Source organism: Portunus trituberculatus, chromosome 3 (genome assembly GCF_017591435.1).
Source record: "Portunus trituberculatus isolate SZX2019 chromosome 3, ASM1759143v1, whole genome shotgun sequence".
NCBI lineage: Eukaryota > Metazoa > Arthropoda > Malacostraca > Decapoda > Portunidae > Portunus > Portunus trituberculatus.
This window is the reverse complement of record NC_059257.1, coordinates 7,016,566-7,032,754: the sequence shown is the minus strand read 5'-3', so window position 1 is coordinate 7,032,754 and position 16,189 is coordinate 7,016,566. Positions and strand designations below refer to the sequence as shown.

Below are 16,189 nucleotides of genomic sequence, written 5' to 3'. Positions count from 1 at the left end.
AAAACAACAAGAAAACTCCTTTATTTCAATCCAATTCCCTTTCTTCTCTCCCTAACAAACTCTCCTTTACTCCCTAGGCCCTCGTCTCAAACCACGCCTCAGTAAGCCACGTGGAGGAGGCGGAACTGGACACTCGAGTCTTCGTGGGGACAGCCAAAGCAGCGTGGGAGGAACTCTATCTCACTCAGGAGGGAGAGTTGAGGAAAGAAGCTGATATTCTCACACAGAGCTTGCAAACACACACGCACCACACCCAGAACGTCCTTGCTGGGATGAGGAGCACTGCGGAAACTCATGAATTGGTGTGTTGTGGTGTTTGGGGTGTTTTGGTGTGTGTTTGGGGTGTTTTGGGGTGTTTGATGGTGTTTGGTGTATGTTTTGGGGTGTTTTGGGGTGTTTTGGTGGTGTTTGGTGTGTTTTGTGTTTTGGGGTGTTTTGAGGTGTTTTGGTGTTTTTTGGTGTGTTTTTAGTTGTTTGGGGTATTTTGGTGATGTTTTGATGATGTTTGGGGGTGTTTGGTGTGTTTTGGGGTATTTTGCAATGTTTTGGTGGTGTTTTGGGTGTTTTGGGTGTTTTGGGGTGTTTTGGAGTGTTTTGGGGTGTTTTGGGGTATTTTGGTGTTTTAGGAGGTGTTTTGGTGGTGTTTGGGGGTGTGTTTAGGAGGTGTTTTGGTGGTGTCTGTGGGTGTTTGGTGTTGTTTTGGGGTGTTTGGTGGTGTTTTGGGGTGTTTTGGGGTGTTTGATGGTCTAGGAAAAACGGAATGAGTTGACAGAAAGGGTAGTAATGATGAAGGCTTCTCCCCATCAACCTAGCAAAACTCAAAATCCTCCCTATTTTTATCTATTTATCTATCTATCTATGTATCTATCTATCTATCTATTTAGGTCTAGGAGAAACAGGGAATGAGTTGACAGAAAGGATAGTAGTGATGAAGGCTTCTCCCCATCAACCTAACACAACTCTATCTGTTTATTTAAGTCCAGAAAAAAAAAAAAAGATTAAGCTAAGAAAAGATAGCAATAACGAAGACTTCTCCCCACCAAACTAACTTAACCGCTCTCTCTCTCTCTCTCTCTCTCTCTCTAGGTGTTGGAGGAGCAGCGAATGAGTTTCCAGCAGTTCATCAAGAAGAGACAGGACGCGTTGGACAACCAGTGCGCGGCGGTGAGTGACTGGGCAACCCTCATGTCCACGGAGCTGCGCAGGAGAGACGAGGATTTGCACCGCTTTCTTAGTGAAGATCTTCAGTACACCACAGGTAAAGCGCTGGGGCCCTCTTGTTTATTCTCTCTCTCTCTCTCTCTCTCTCTCTCTCTCTCTCTCTCTCTCTCTCTCTCTCTCTCTCTCTCTCTCTCATTTTGTTTTTCTTCTGGTTTTTTTTTTCTTATTTTTCTTTTTTTTTTATTCTTCTCTTGATTTATTTTTCCTTTTTTTCATTTTTTCCTTTTTTTTCTCTCATTTCGTTTTTTTTTCTTGTTTGTTATTTTCTTTTTTTCTTATTTTTTGTTTTGATTTCTTCTTTCCTTCTGTTTTTTTCTCTTTTTCTGTTTATTTGTCTTGTTTTTCTGTTATTTCTTTCTTGTTTTTGTTTTCTTTATTCTCTTGTTTTATTTCTGTCCTTGTTTTCATTATTGTTCTTGTTCTTCCTCTCTTTTCTTCTTCTTCTTCTTCTTCTTCTTTACTCATTGATATTCCTCCTTTACCTTCAAATTCCTTCTGTGTTCTTCTATTTCTCTTACTTTTCTCTTCTTTCTTTATCACAAAATTTCTTTCTTTCTTTCTATATTTCTATCTTTTCTTTCTCTCCTTTTCATATCCTCAAAAATTACGAAATTTCTCCTTTTTTCTACTTTTTTCAGATTGTCTTAATAAACTTTCTCTTCACATTGACCTCCGCGTTTTCCATTTGAAGAAAACGAGAGATGGACACACACACACACACACACACACACACACACACACCACCACCACCACCACAACAACAACAATAATAACAACAACAAACAACCAAGCAAGCAAGCAAGAAGAAAACGGGAGCAACAGGAAATGGAAAAATGAAGGACAAACTTTAGCAAACATATTCTTACAGTCACAGTTGCTGATGATGATGACTACAGAATTTACCGACGCCCTGATGGTTCGTGGGCGTACCAGTCCGACCACGCCCACGCCCACGGTCTCGCCCACGCCCGCCAGACCACCCCCAACGTTCGTGATTGGTTAAATTGCACGGTTTTTTTTGTATTTTTTTGCCTAACAAGCCAATTACATGGTTAACTGTTGTATAGAGGACGGTGAAGCTTAAACTATCACTGTAACTACCTGTATGATGGCCAAGACCGTTGCTATGGTGACTACTACTACTACTACTACTACTACTACTTCTATTACTAGTGCTGTTATGATTACAAAAACTTTAAATTCAGTGTTTGTTTTCATATTACTACTACTACTACTACTACTACTACTACTACTACTACTACCATCTCACATTCATCCTTTCTTTCTATAAACATTCCTGAACTAACATAACCACCATTATTGATACCCACCACTACCACAATTAATCGCAACAACCAACATTATCATCTTTCCCTGGTCACAGCTACAACTATCGCAACCACCATCACCACCCAGATAACCAACATTCCTATGACAACAACAATTTTTCTTAACTACCACCATTAACCACCAGTAACAAGTGTGACGAAACAATTGCCTCATTATCTAATTTAGCAATATATACGCAGCTACCACCACCACCACCACCACCACCACCACCACCACCACTACCACCACCACTACCACCATTAGCATATAAACTGCGGTAGTAATTGTTATTGAAGAAAATTGTTTAGTTACTTAATCATTTAATGTGAAGTGTACATGTGTGTAGTAGTTGTAGTAGTAGTAGTAGTAGTAGTAGTAGTAGTAGTAGTAGTAGTAGTAGTAGTAAAAGTAGTAGTAAAAGTAGTAGTAGTAGTAGTAGTAGTAGTAGTAGTAGTAGTAGTAGTAGTAGTAGTAGTAGTAATAATAATAATAATAATAATAATAATAATAATAATAATAATAATAATAATAATGTAAATATCTCAAATAATGAAAATAAGTCTCTCTCTCTCTCTCTCTCTCTCTCTCTCTCTCTCTCTCTCTCTCTCTCTCTCTCTCTCTCTCTCTCCCCTCCATTAGTCACTTTCCTCCCTTCCTTTCCTCCCTTTCCTCCTTGTACCTATCCATCACCTAACCCAAATACTCCCTGCTCCTCCTCCTCCATCTGCCCTTCCTCCTCTCCCTCCCTCACCCTTCCTTCTTCCGAGAGGTCAGAGGTAAACAGACTCAAAGCTGGCCGTAAAAGGGAACAAGAAGGCTAGCCCAACGTTCTTCATAGCCCAATAGTCATTCCAGGCCAACTTTTACAGCCAGCCGACCAAAGAAGGGGAGTTTAAAGAGTAATTTGATGGTAGGGTTATAGTAAGCGTGTTTGAATTATTGGAAAGGTTAAGTTAGGGTAGGGAATTTGGTGTGATGTTAAAGGTGACTTGTTGTTGTTGTTAGAAGTGGTAGTAGTAGTAGTAGTAGTAGTGAAGCTTTTACTGACAACGTAATTTGAAGCTGAACTGTAAAGAAAAATAATGAAAAAAACGCAAAATAAAATGAAAAAAATTATGTTCTCTTGGGAATTCTTCAATAATATTCGGCACAAATGTTGAACCAGTAACGAGAAATAGAAATAACAATAATGATAATAATAATAATAATAATAATAATAATAATAATAATAATAATAACAAACACTTCATTAAATCATTCACTCTCAAAAAACAAACATAAAAACACTTCAAATTACCATCACTAATTAAAACTAACCAAAAATAAAAAAAAAAAAAAAATAGTAGAAAAAAATTGTGGGACTGAAAATTATTGAAAAAACCGTGTTCTTATAAACTAGACAGATAAGCCCCGCCCACTCTCGCAGCAGGAGCCAATCACGTACAAGGAAAGGGAAGGGGCGGGCTTAATGGCGCACGTAAACATTTAACCTTATTGGCAGACAGAAGACGATTGAATTATGAGGTTTATTTATCATTATTTAAGTCTGTATGTTTGTATGTACTGTAATTTGTGTAATGGGTTTGGTATGAGTGGGAAATGGTGTGTGTGTGTGTGTGTGTGTGTGTGTGTGTGTGTGTGTGTGTGTGTGTGTGTGTGTGTGTGTGTGTGTGTGTATACCAAAGCATGTACATTTAAACACTGCAAACCACCTAACCAACAACAACAAAAAACGGTACACATGTAAACTGTACCATACATAACAGTACCATAACCCAGACGTACCTCAAACTGTACCATACACAGGACATGGATGGAAATGATATGGCTAACAATGTACAGAGTGAATTACTGTTTACCATAAAGGAATGTACCGTAGTTATATGGGTGTCAGTATACGTGGTGCACCCTCTGTACCATACTGTACCCTTCCACTAATGAGGCTATGATGCACCATGTACTGATTAACATGTTTGTATTTAGAGTAATATTTGGTGATTTCTTGACAGCAGACGAGGAATCAAATTTATCAAAGTCCCATTAAAATATATTCCTGTTCCTCGTTTTCTTTATTTTTTTTTTTCTTTGTGGCTTTTAAAATTTGATTGCCGTCTGCTTCACTGTTTTTATCTTGTATATTGATTTAAGTTACTGTTCTGACTCTTCTGTTTGTTTTCTTCAATGTGTGCTATTTTAAAAATCCTTCAACTTTTTACGTTGTCCTTAAAAGTCTCAGTTATTTTGTAAGTTTGACCTAAGGATGAGAATTCCATAGTCAGTTTCATGGCATATATGAAATTTTCTTATCTCTCTCTCTCTCTCTCTCTCTCTCTCTCTCTCTCTCTCTCTCTCTTAGATACCTTTTTTTTTTGTCCACACACTTCTTGTACTACCTTTCCTTGCATATGCCTTGAACACATCCCTTTTTCTCACACCTTACCCCCCCCACACACACACACATTCTTCCTCACAACCTTCCTACACACACAGTCTTTCCTCACACTCTTCGTCACACCTTCCCACACACACACACACACACACACACACACACACACACACACACACACACACACACACACAATTCTTCACACCTTCCCTCCATACACACCCTTTCCTCACAGCTTCCCCCTCATATAGCCTTTCCTCACAACCTTCCTCACAACCTTCCCCCATACACAGCCTTTCCTCACCCCCTCCGTCACACACAGCCGTCACACGCAGCCTTTCCTCACCCCTCCGTCACACACCCTAACACCGTCTCCCTTATTGCAGGTGACATATCAGTTCGCAAGGAGTGTTTATAGCGGCGGTTCGCTCCCCGCCACACAATCTAGTCTGACAACTCGCCATGAGAGCGACGCAGGCACACCGCCCCACGCCCTCACGCCCACAGCCGCCAGGGACAACCCCAGGGCCGCCCCAAGGGACACCAAGAGCCACACCACTGCCAGGGACACCCCCATCGCTGCCAGGTACCGAGACACTGCCAGGGACACTGTTATCACTGCCAAGGAAGCGAATGATTTTCCTAAGGGTATGTCAGGGTCCTCCAAGGGTGTTTTGGGGACCAGTAGCAATAACAGGACCTTGGAGACCCCCGGCAGCACCAGTAAGGCTGCCACCGTCACCAGTATCACCAGTGGCGCTGACATCACCGCCACGAGGAGTAACATTGATATGGACTCTCAGAATACTACCAATAACTCCAACAACACCACCACCACCACCACTTCAGAGAGTAAGACAGACAATAATGCTTCACACAACACCGCAGACAAGGAAAATGAAGCTAAACGCACTCCAGATTCCACTAAAAGCACTGAAGATACAACCAGGAATGCTACAAACGCCTTTACAAGCAATCCAAACACTGCCAAACACGCAAACACCACGGAAACAAACACACACACTGAACAAAGAGCAGAACACGAAGAACACACCAGGAAACAATCAAACACCCCTAACTCCGAAGATATCCCTCCTCAAAGTCCTGCCGTCGCCTCTCTTTCACCTACCACCAACACACTCGACATTTCCTCCCGTGCCTCTCTCCCCCTGACCTCTACCACTGCTGGGGCATCAACGCATATTCCAGGGGCGGCAGAGACCCCTAGCAGCAATGAACTTGAAGAAAATTACTTCGTATCAGAGGAAAGAGAAACAGATGTGACTTTGAGCAGTTCCCAGTCTCTTCACAGCTCACAGAAAACTGGAGAACTCGGTAATCACACAATGGAGAGTAAAAAAGATACCAGCACTAATCAAATCAAGGAAACGGTGGAAAATAAAGAGGAAACTGATAGAAAATTAAAAACACAAGTGGGTAAAGACGCTCTTAGACAAAACGATGGGGAATACCAGCCACCTTGCAGAACGCCATGTGATACCAGTTCAAACCCAGCCAATACTCAAGACAGCGAGGACGAGAGCGTGAAAAGGTTCCGCAAGATACTGCAAGACGCTCAGGAGGCGATAAAGAAGTTCAGAATGGACTTTCAACACTCCGATGCTAATGTTACACGATCGAATGCTTCAGTAACAGCTTCTCTTGTTCCCTGGGAGGAGTTTGTTGCCGAGAAGAACGCCCAACGTATCACACGGTGCGGAAACAAGACTAAAGACACTGGTGCTGGTGGTGAATGTGATGATAGCGAAGAAGTCAACATTACACCATCGGAAATAGAAGTTAATGAAGGAATAGCGGAATCTAAGACTAAAGAAGAGGAGATTTCAATGCATGTGGGATCAGAAAGTAAAAATAAGAATGATACAGCATTATATATAGGAGATAATAAAGGAATAGTGGAATCTAAGACTAAAGAAGAGGAGATTTCAATGCATGTGGGATCAGAAAGTAAAAATAAGAATGGTACAGAATCAGATATAGGAGATAATGAAGGAATAGTGGAATCAGAACCTATGAAAGAAGAAACCCCAACAAATGTATCAGAAAACAAAGACATGAGGAATCCATTACAAAATCATGGACAGGATAACATAACCTTGTCAGAATCAGGAGATAAACGGAATCCAAAACCAAAAATAGAATCAGAAAGCAAACAAAAGAATCCAATACGACATAAACACAGGAAAACGAAAAGTAGACGAAACAGAAACAGGAAACGAAGCAAAGGGAATAGAAAAGAGAGACAAAGAGAAGAAAGAAGTGGTGATGGTGGTGGCAGCGGTGGGATAGGAAGCAATAAACGAAGAAGAAACAATAAGAAAAGAAACAAGAACAAGAAATCACAAAATGGAGACATAACTGAAAATTCCAGACTTTTCACTCCCATCCCTCTCATAGCCCACCCTCCAATCCACTCTCCCACCCCAGCGCCCTCTCACCCCTCTCACAACTCTCCCACCCCTCCCCTAAGTCCCTCCATGCCCACTCTCACTCTCTGGGGCACGTGGCAATCTCTCCTTCAAAAAGACGCAAGGAAAAAGGAAAACGAGATGCCAGAGGTGGAAGAAAACGAAAGTGTGACGTTAGTTGAGGATACCCTGGGTGAGGAGAAAGAAAATGGAGATACTGTGGCATAGAAAATGGGATGTGGTTGTGTGGAAATACGTTGTGAGAAATGTAAAGAAAATGGAGATAATGTGATAGAGAATTTAGATTACAGAAACGAAAAAATAAAGTGAAAAGTAGAAAATACATAGCAAATTTAAACGAAACTTGTGAAAAATAAAGAAAATAAAACTATGATTGAGAGAAAAAAAAGGAAAATAAATAATAAAAAAACAGCATCTAGAAAATTAAACTGAAAATGAATCTTAGGAAAAAAAACATGAATAATAATAAATACATAACATTAGAAAACAAAAGAAAACGAAAATAAGGAGGGAAACTTTAAGGGAGGACAAAAGTAAATGGTGTACAGAATATGGTGCTAATGGTGAACTGTGAAAAGGGAGGAAGATAATGGTGATGGTGACAGTGTTAATGGTGAGTGCCAGTGATGGTGACAAAGGGTGCCAAGAGAGAGAGAGAGAGAGAGAGAGAGAGAGAGAGAGAGAGAGAGAGAGAGAGAGAGAGAGAGAGAGAGAGAGAGAGAGAGAGAGAGACTGGGTGTTTATATGTTTAATAATCTAGTTTTATAACCAGAAAACAGAACATAAACTCACACACACACACACACACACACACACACACACACACACACACACACACACACACACACACACACACACACCTCGTAGCGTCACTCGAGTGTTAGTGGCAATGCGTTCCTATGAAAAAGAATTTAATTGTTTTTTTTTCCACTCATGATCATATATTTGTGTTCAATTGGTGCTCTTCTTCTCTTCCTCCTCCTTCTTTTCCTCCTCCTCCTCCTCTTCCTCCTCCTCCTCTCCTCCTTCATCTGTACATACCAGACTGTTACAAAGTTTCGTAGTTGCACAAACTACATACTAATATGTACTGTGTACACTTGTATTTTGCACAACATTACCCTTCCTACACTCTCCTGTCTTCCTCTGTAACGCTCCCATGCAGATCACCCCATACCCTGCCACATCCTAACCTTGTCTGCCTATACTTAAGTCCGTGTTCAGAAGCGGTTTGCTCTCTCACCATGACTATTTTCCAAGGCCACAGAGATGATTAGCGGGGTTTTTAAGAGTGTTTCTCCAGTCAATTGTGTAGAAATCTTGTCACTCTGCCTCTAAAACCATAAAAACTTACTTAAAAATGCTCTTTTCCCTCACCAAGACTAAAATCCAAGGCTATAGAGATGATTAGCAGGGTTTTCAAGTGTTCCTCCAGTTAATAATGCAGAAATCTTGTCACTCTCCCTCTAAAACCATAAAAAGACACCCTTAAAAACTCGTGTAAATTTAAATAAAGCTTTTTTAAATGGTGGAGGTGAAGAACAAAAATTTGAGAATACAAGCCCTTCCATTTATCTTTCCATACAGAACCATACATTACACTTCTAACAAACCTTCCCATACTCTACCATAACCGCCATACTCCCCTACTTAACTCTACCCTACCATACCACACCCCTACATTACCCAAAGCTCCCCATTTCTTACGTTACTGGCGCCCTCCCCTCCCCCCTTTCCCCTCCTCCACTCCTCACCCCGCCACTCCTCCCTTCCTTTGTTATAAATATTTCGTAATTATTTAAGTTCTCGTTTTCTGAGTTACTATTTTTTCGTTTTTTGTTTTTCTCTCTCTCTCTTTAAGTTGTTGATTTTGTGTGTATGTTTGAATCTTCAGTTTATTTCTTTTCTATTACTCCTCTTCGCTTTTGTTTCTCTCTTTCTTTTAATCTTTTTGTTTTTGTTTCTCTTCGATGTTATAAAGACATTATTTTTTTTTCCTTCCATATTTGTTCAGCTTTGTACACTGTATGATAAAATGAATTAGTAAGTTATTTCAGTCATGTATTTTTTAGCTATACTAGTTCATAAGTTAGATAATTAATTGAGAGAGAGAGAGAGAGAGAGAGAGAGAGAGAGAGAGAGAGAGAGAGAGAGAGAGAGAGAGAGAGAGAGATACTATATTTGTTCCTATGTTACCCTGGTGTTAATAGCTATCATAGTAAACAATAGAATGACTGGTTGTTTGAGACTGTTCATCATCTTTTTATATATTTCCAAACAATGCATTACTTTTTTTTTTCCTTCCTTTTAGTCCCCCACCAGTTTTTTTTTTTTTTTTCTTCTTTTTTTTGTATGGAATCACCAGAGCCTTGAGAATAAAATAAACCATTGTGTTTGTACGAGTTATGTGTCAATATACCCTTTCTTATCAGTTCCAACCTCAACCATTCTTGATAAGTCCACCTTCAAGAGATAGGAAGCCATTACTTGGTTCTCAGTAGCGAATGAAGATTGATAAAAAATTCTGCCGCTCGTGTTGGTGCATGAAAACGTGGCGCAGCTTTGACTATCCGTTATACTCTGGCTTGTTACGCTGTAGATATTTTTTCCTTGTAGATATCAAGCCAAAATAGCCCCTGACTATCTAATATCTACCGGTCTGACACTACATAAGGCATTAGTCCCGCCACACACACACACACACACACAGTAAGATCATGAAGAGTCAGTGTTTGAGGGACGAAATTTGGTTTTCCACACAGGAACGGTTTGAGTGAAGAGATTGTAACAGCAAAAATGAGCATAAATTTAAGGAAAAGTTGGACAGAAGTAGATATGGAGATACATTATTATGAGCCCCACTCCAATCCTGCACTATACAACTAAGCAAATACAGATAAATGGTTAAAATTAATATACACTGGTTGAACGTCACAACACTCACTGTCTCTCGCCACGCCACGCCACGCTGCAGAAGGTGAAATGAAGTGAGGCGGGGCAAGACGGCTAAACGGGGCAGGGCGGGGCAGTATTGAGTGTTGACTGGCACTCATTGGGCACACTTCAAGCACCTAGATCAAAACAAAATAAAATAATTAGATTCCCAAACTTGAATCCCGAAAAATTGTTGTTTCATTCAAGGTCACAGTAGTAGGCTACACAACATGTCGATACCACAAATAGTGACACACAAAATGTAGATATGTAGCTATACTGCAGCCTGCCTACCGTGTCTACCAAATATATAGAAAAATAGATACCAAATAATAATAACAATGACAATAATGATAAAAAAAATAAATAAGATTAATTATTCTCTTACATATTCTCGTCAACTTACTCTTCAATTTCAAGGTAATTAAAAAAACACCATAAAAACACACTAAAACACCCCAGATTCACCCCTCTAAAAAAAGAAACTTAAAAAACACACAAAAACACATTAAAACCCCTTAAAATAAACCTCTTCAATACCACGACACGTTTTCATATTAATTCTGCTTACTATTTGGTGATTTTATACAGCTTCAAAAACTTATGTGGAGATTGAAATACTGAAGACTGTGACCATTAATCTTGTGACCTCCATACACTCTTGCTAATGTCAATAAAATGATCTAATCGTACACAAATCTCAAGGTAAAAATGCGTCCCAGTAGTGAAAGGGTTAACTGCTATTTTTGTCTAGTGGTTATAAAGCCAAGTTACAAATAAACCTTTCATTCTTAATTTAGTCATACTTTTTTCTAATTCTGCAGAGGAATAACCAATGAATCTTTCAGTCTCAAGTCTAATCACAGCTTCCATTCAATACTTCTAGTGAGACTTGAAAATTATCAGTCATTGGGCCCCTCACAACCTGCCCTTATGCTCTGAAGGGACAGGACAGACTTCAGTTTATCAGTGTTCAGGCCACTTAGTATCTGCCTCAATACTCAGAAGGGGACACGGGCCAGGACAGACTTAATATTATCAGTCTTCAGCAGGTCACTTACCATTTGCTCTAATGCTTTGAAGGGGATGGACAGGGCAGACAAATTTATCAGTCTTCAGGTTACTTACTCTCTCCTAATGCTCGAGACAGGACAAAATTAATCATTACAGCCTTCTGGCCATTCACACTCTCCCCTAATGCTCTCAAGGGAACAAGACAGACCTTTATCAGCCATCAGGTCACTTAGTACCTATCCTAATGCTCTGAAGGGGGCAGGAGACAGGACAGACAAGTTTATCACAGTTCTCAAGTCACTCACCATCTGCCCTAATGCTCTGAAGGGGGCAGGGGATAGAACAGACAAGTTTATCACAGTCTTCAGGTCATTTAGTATCTGCCTTAACGCTTTGAAGACTGAAAGGTACACTACAGACTTCAGTTTATCACAGTCTTCTGGTCAGTGGCCATACACACTCTGTCTTAATGCTCTCAAGGGGACACAGGACAGACATTTATCAGTCTTCAGGTCACTCATACTGCCCTAATGCTCTGAAGAGGAGAGGGGAAGGACAATGCATCCCTCCACCTTCAGGTTAGCATTTACTTGTCCTAAAGCTTCAGACAAGACACCAGGACTGCAATCACAAATAAAACAGTCATTAATTAACCATGATGCCTCCCACCATGAACACATTTAGTACTTTATTGTTGAAAAGATTGATCCACTTAGCAGTAGTATATAAAAATAACAAATAACACATCACTTGCTCCTGCGCCTCACGGAGAACGCAACGCCAGCTTACAACTAAAGCACCTAACAAACACATGTAAACAGATATACTAATTAGGTATCAAAAATATATCAAAGGAACCTGTAGTGTAGTCAATGGTTAGTCAAAACAGGCAAGCAAGATAGCCCTGTGTTCTGAAACGCTTTGCTCTCTCACCATCACTACTTTCCAAAGGCTCCAGTTGAAGCTACCAGTGTTTTTAAGAGTATTTTTATGGTTCTGGTGATAGATTGGCAATATTTCTGGTTTATCAAAAGGAGAAACTGTTTTGAAAACCCAGCTAGTTGTCTCTGTGGCTTTGGAAAATTGTCACAGTGAGAGGGGAAGGCATTTCTGAATACAAGTGATAGTGCTAACCCTTCCAATGATAAGCACTCTTCAATATTCTCACCCACTGTTTTTGTTTTTGCATTTCAAGATGGTTTCTGGTTTCTATTCCCTATCCAGCACCTTTACAGTCCCAGGCACAGTCAATGCAGGGTACTTCCTATCAAGTGTTCCTTGGTATTGCATATGATAGGTGGTGTGCATAAGGGATGTAGTAAGGTCAATAAAAAAAAAAATACTTCAACCAGGGAATGATAAGGCTAACAATGTGAATGATATCTGTGTATGTGTGTGTGTGAATGGTATATGTATGTGTGTGGGTGTGTGTAAATCATATCTGAGTGTGTAAATAGACAGATTCTAGCTTATCACGACGAGGCTGAAAAAGTACTCCATTAAAGCTACCAGTTTAAGTAGTGAAATGCAAGAAAAACACAGAACACACACTAAATAAAGATAAGTTTTGTATTACCCACAACTATTGAAAGAGTACTGCATTAAATCTCTTGAAATTCAGCAGCATTATATTGGAAGTGTTTATCAGTGAAGGGGCTAATCTTTTTATCTTCTAAAGGGACTGCAATGTATCACTCCTTATGTTCGTCAGTCATTAAGAGTCTACAGAGTAACATTAAATACTTGCCTGCTTCTTGTCTTTAAGCATGAGTTGGTAAAGCATTTGACGTCACACATATGTAAACAAAGGTACAGCAATGGTGATTAAAGGTACAACTGTTGCCTTTAAGAGTTGTAGAGAAATGAGAATAAATACCAATGGGAAATGGAAATGTGGTAATAAATAGTGTTCATCTTCATGCATAATAAGAAAAATAATATAAGAAATGGTGGGAAAAACAAAAATTACATGTGATCATACAACTGTCCTGCTCATAGAAAGAAAAAAATATATAAAATAAATAAATAAACAAATAAATAAAAAAATATGAAAATACAGACATGGTATTGAAAAGTAATGTTAATTCTGATCATAACAAGAAACCCAGAATAATAATGATGATGATAAATAACATCTCCACCTGAATAAAATAAGAAAACCAGAATAAATTAAAAAGACTAAAGACAACTAAAGATAAACATAAGAAAATACTGTATCAATAACAATACGTATAGAAGTAAAAAAAAAAAAAGTGAAAAAAAATGAACAAAATAAATTAAGTCCTCAATCATAAATACACAATAACACAAATCAATAAATAAATGAAATAAAAAAAATAACTAACTAACTAACTAGTCCTCCTTAAACAATATATGGCAAACTTTCCTTCATCCATCCATAGAAAATAATAATGAAATACCACAACACATTTCTGAATACTGAGGAGAGAAAGAGGAAACACATCAAACAACACTATCTCCGTTTGTGATCTTAGTCTATATATACAAGCATGGTTACTCAAGTCTTTCCTTAGCTTTATATATACACAATACTTCTCTCATTACAGCAGTCATAATTCTCTCCATCCCTTTCTCTCTCTCTCTATTAGTATTTGAACACATTCATTATTCTAAGAAATGGTGATGTTTTTTTTCTAATTTGTTGTTCCATGTTTCTCTATTTTGTTTTGTTCATGTTTTTTATTTCTTTTTGTCTGCTTTTTTTTGTATTTCATTATTCAATTTTCTATTTTACAGTTTATTTTATCAGTTTTACATTTTTCAAAGTTTATTTCTCTATTTCAATGTTTTATTCAATCTTCCACTTCACTGTTCATTTCACATCCTAGTTTTGTATTTTCACTGTTCATCTTGTTTCCCGGTCTCAAATACCACAACCAATTCTTTCATCTAACAGTCTATCTAAACCCCAGGTACATTTCACACCTTTACTTTAAACTCCCAATCAACAACCATCCCTCTACTCCCTTATTTCACACTTTTTGCTCCACATTCACTCATCTTAACTGTCTAAGCAGCAACACTTCTATAAAAAACACACTTTGAGACCACAGACACATCCACCTATCTACCCTCCCTTAAATCTATGAGTTGCCACAAATCTTAACCATACTGGACTGAACTGAGTGGAAAGAACTGCATCGTGAGCACTGGGTAAGAACGAAGCAGAAGAGGAACACAGACGCTTGCAATAATAGAGAGACAAGACACAAATAAGAACAGGCTAGGAATGAGAATAGAAGGAATAATAGTTTAGTTTAGATATTTAGTGAAGGGAAAGTACTGGCTTGAAAAAAAGAAGAGAAAAGGTAAGAACACAGACGCTTGCAATAATTTAGAGAGAGACAAGACACAAAACGTCAAGCTAGGAATGTGAATAAGAGAAATAATAGTTTAGTTTGGATATTTGTTGAAGGGAAAGATAATTCAAGAGTACTGGCTCAGAAGAAAAGAGAAGAGGAACACAGACACTTGCATTAATTGAGAGAAACAAGATGACATAAAAACTGCAGGCTAGGAATAAGAATAAGAGGAAAAATGGCATAAAAGAAAGTAAGACAATCACAAATCAAAAAGACATAAAAAAAACAAACCAAAAAGGCAGACAATCAAATCACAAAGGAGTACCAACAATCGTCCACAAATACTTACACAATACTGCGAGAAAAAGCAACAGCCATGGAAATGAATACATTATATCACATTATTCCCACAGCCCCTCCAGACAGTCTCCTTAATGTAGTGATATTGGTGAAGAAAAAAAAAAATAATAATAATAATAATAATCTTAGCTTACCTGTACGACTTAATGGGATAACCCCCCGAAAGCTCGTTAAGTTCCCTACCTGACAGCCCAACACTTGGTATATGTACAGGTGTCAACAGGTAGGTAATGCCCATCTTAGTGCACACGTGTTCGTTAATGAGTAACACGTGATTAAGTGAAAGGTCATAGAAAATTTTGCCACAATGTTAGGTTAGGTTAGGTAAAATTATGGATTGAATTAATACAGGTGAAGTTAAGTAGGTTGTTGGAATAGGTGCAGTGAAGTTAGGTAATTAACTTGACATATGTAACCTGAACTTACCATAACTTAACCTAATCCTAACTTAAACTAACAAAAAAATCAAAAGTACGACAAATTTTTCTATGTTCCAAACGCACAACATAAAATAAAAAAGGCTTACTATTGCGGAATTGTCCAAACTAGCCTGGCTGAAAGGGACGTCCACACAGAACATCCCTCGTCCTTCAGGAGTTAAAAGAATGACACAATTTCACACTAAAAACAATAATACAAATGGCGATAATAAATAAATAAATAATGAAGTAAAATAATGAGTTTTGAACACTGCTGCACTAATACACAACACACACCCAGCAAGCCAGTGGTTCATTACTGGTCTGATACACACACACTGAGAAGGAAAAGAAGAAAATAGACACAGGTAAATAATGCAAAGGAAGAAAAAAGAAAAACTAAACAAAAAGAAAAAGAAAATATGAGCAAAGAATTTAAAACAAGAACAGTGAGAGATAGAATAAACAACACCAAAACATCCACACACACACACACACACACACACACACACACACACACACACACACACACACACACACACACATACACACACACTGAGATTACAAAATTAGTTCATCAGAAAGGAAAGAAAATGGCAACTTTTTCATCATATAGCAAAATAAGAATATATGAATTAATGGAAAAAGAAATATTCATCATATGCTTGAAATATTAATTACCAAGACAAAAAAGAAAGAAAATTAAAAGAAAAGTCAAATTATTCATCACACTATTGGAATGAAAAAGTATAA

General features: G+C 38.4%; 1 protein-coding gene across 1 annotated transcript in view; it reads left to right on the top strand.

Annotated features, from left to right (window-relative positions):
* Positions 1-8,129, top strand: part of LOC123509750 (serine-rich adhesin for platelets-like) — a 51,533-nt gene extending 43,404 nt beyond the window's left edge. The window contains 4 exon segments of the mRNA XM_045264271.1: positions 78-302; positions 1,087-1,258; positions 2,090-2,208; positions 5,323-8,129. Coding sequence (XP_045120206.1) covers positions 78-302; positions 1,087-1,258; positions 2,090-2,208; positions 5,323-7,593 — 2,787 coding nt within the window. The 3' untranslated portion in view covers positions 7,594-8,129.
* Positions 8,130-16,189: the final 8,060 nt, after the last annotated feature.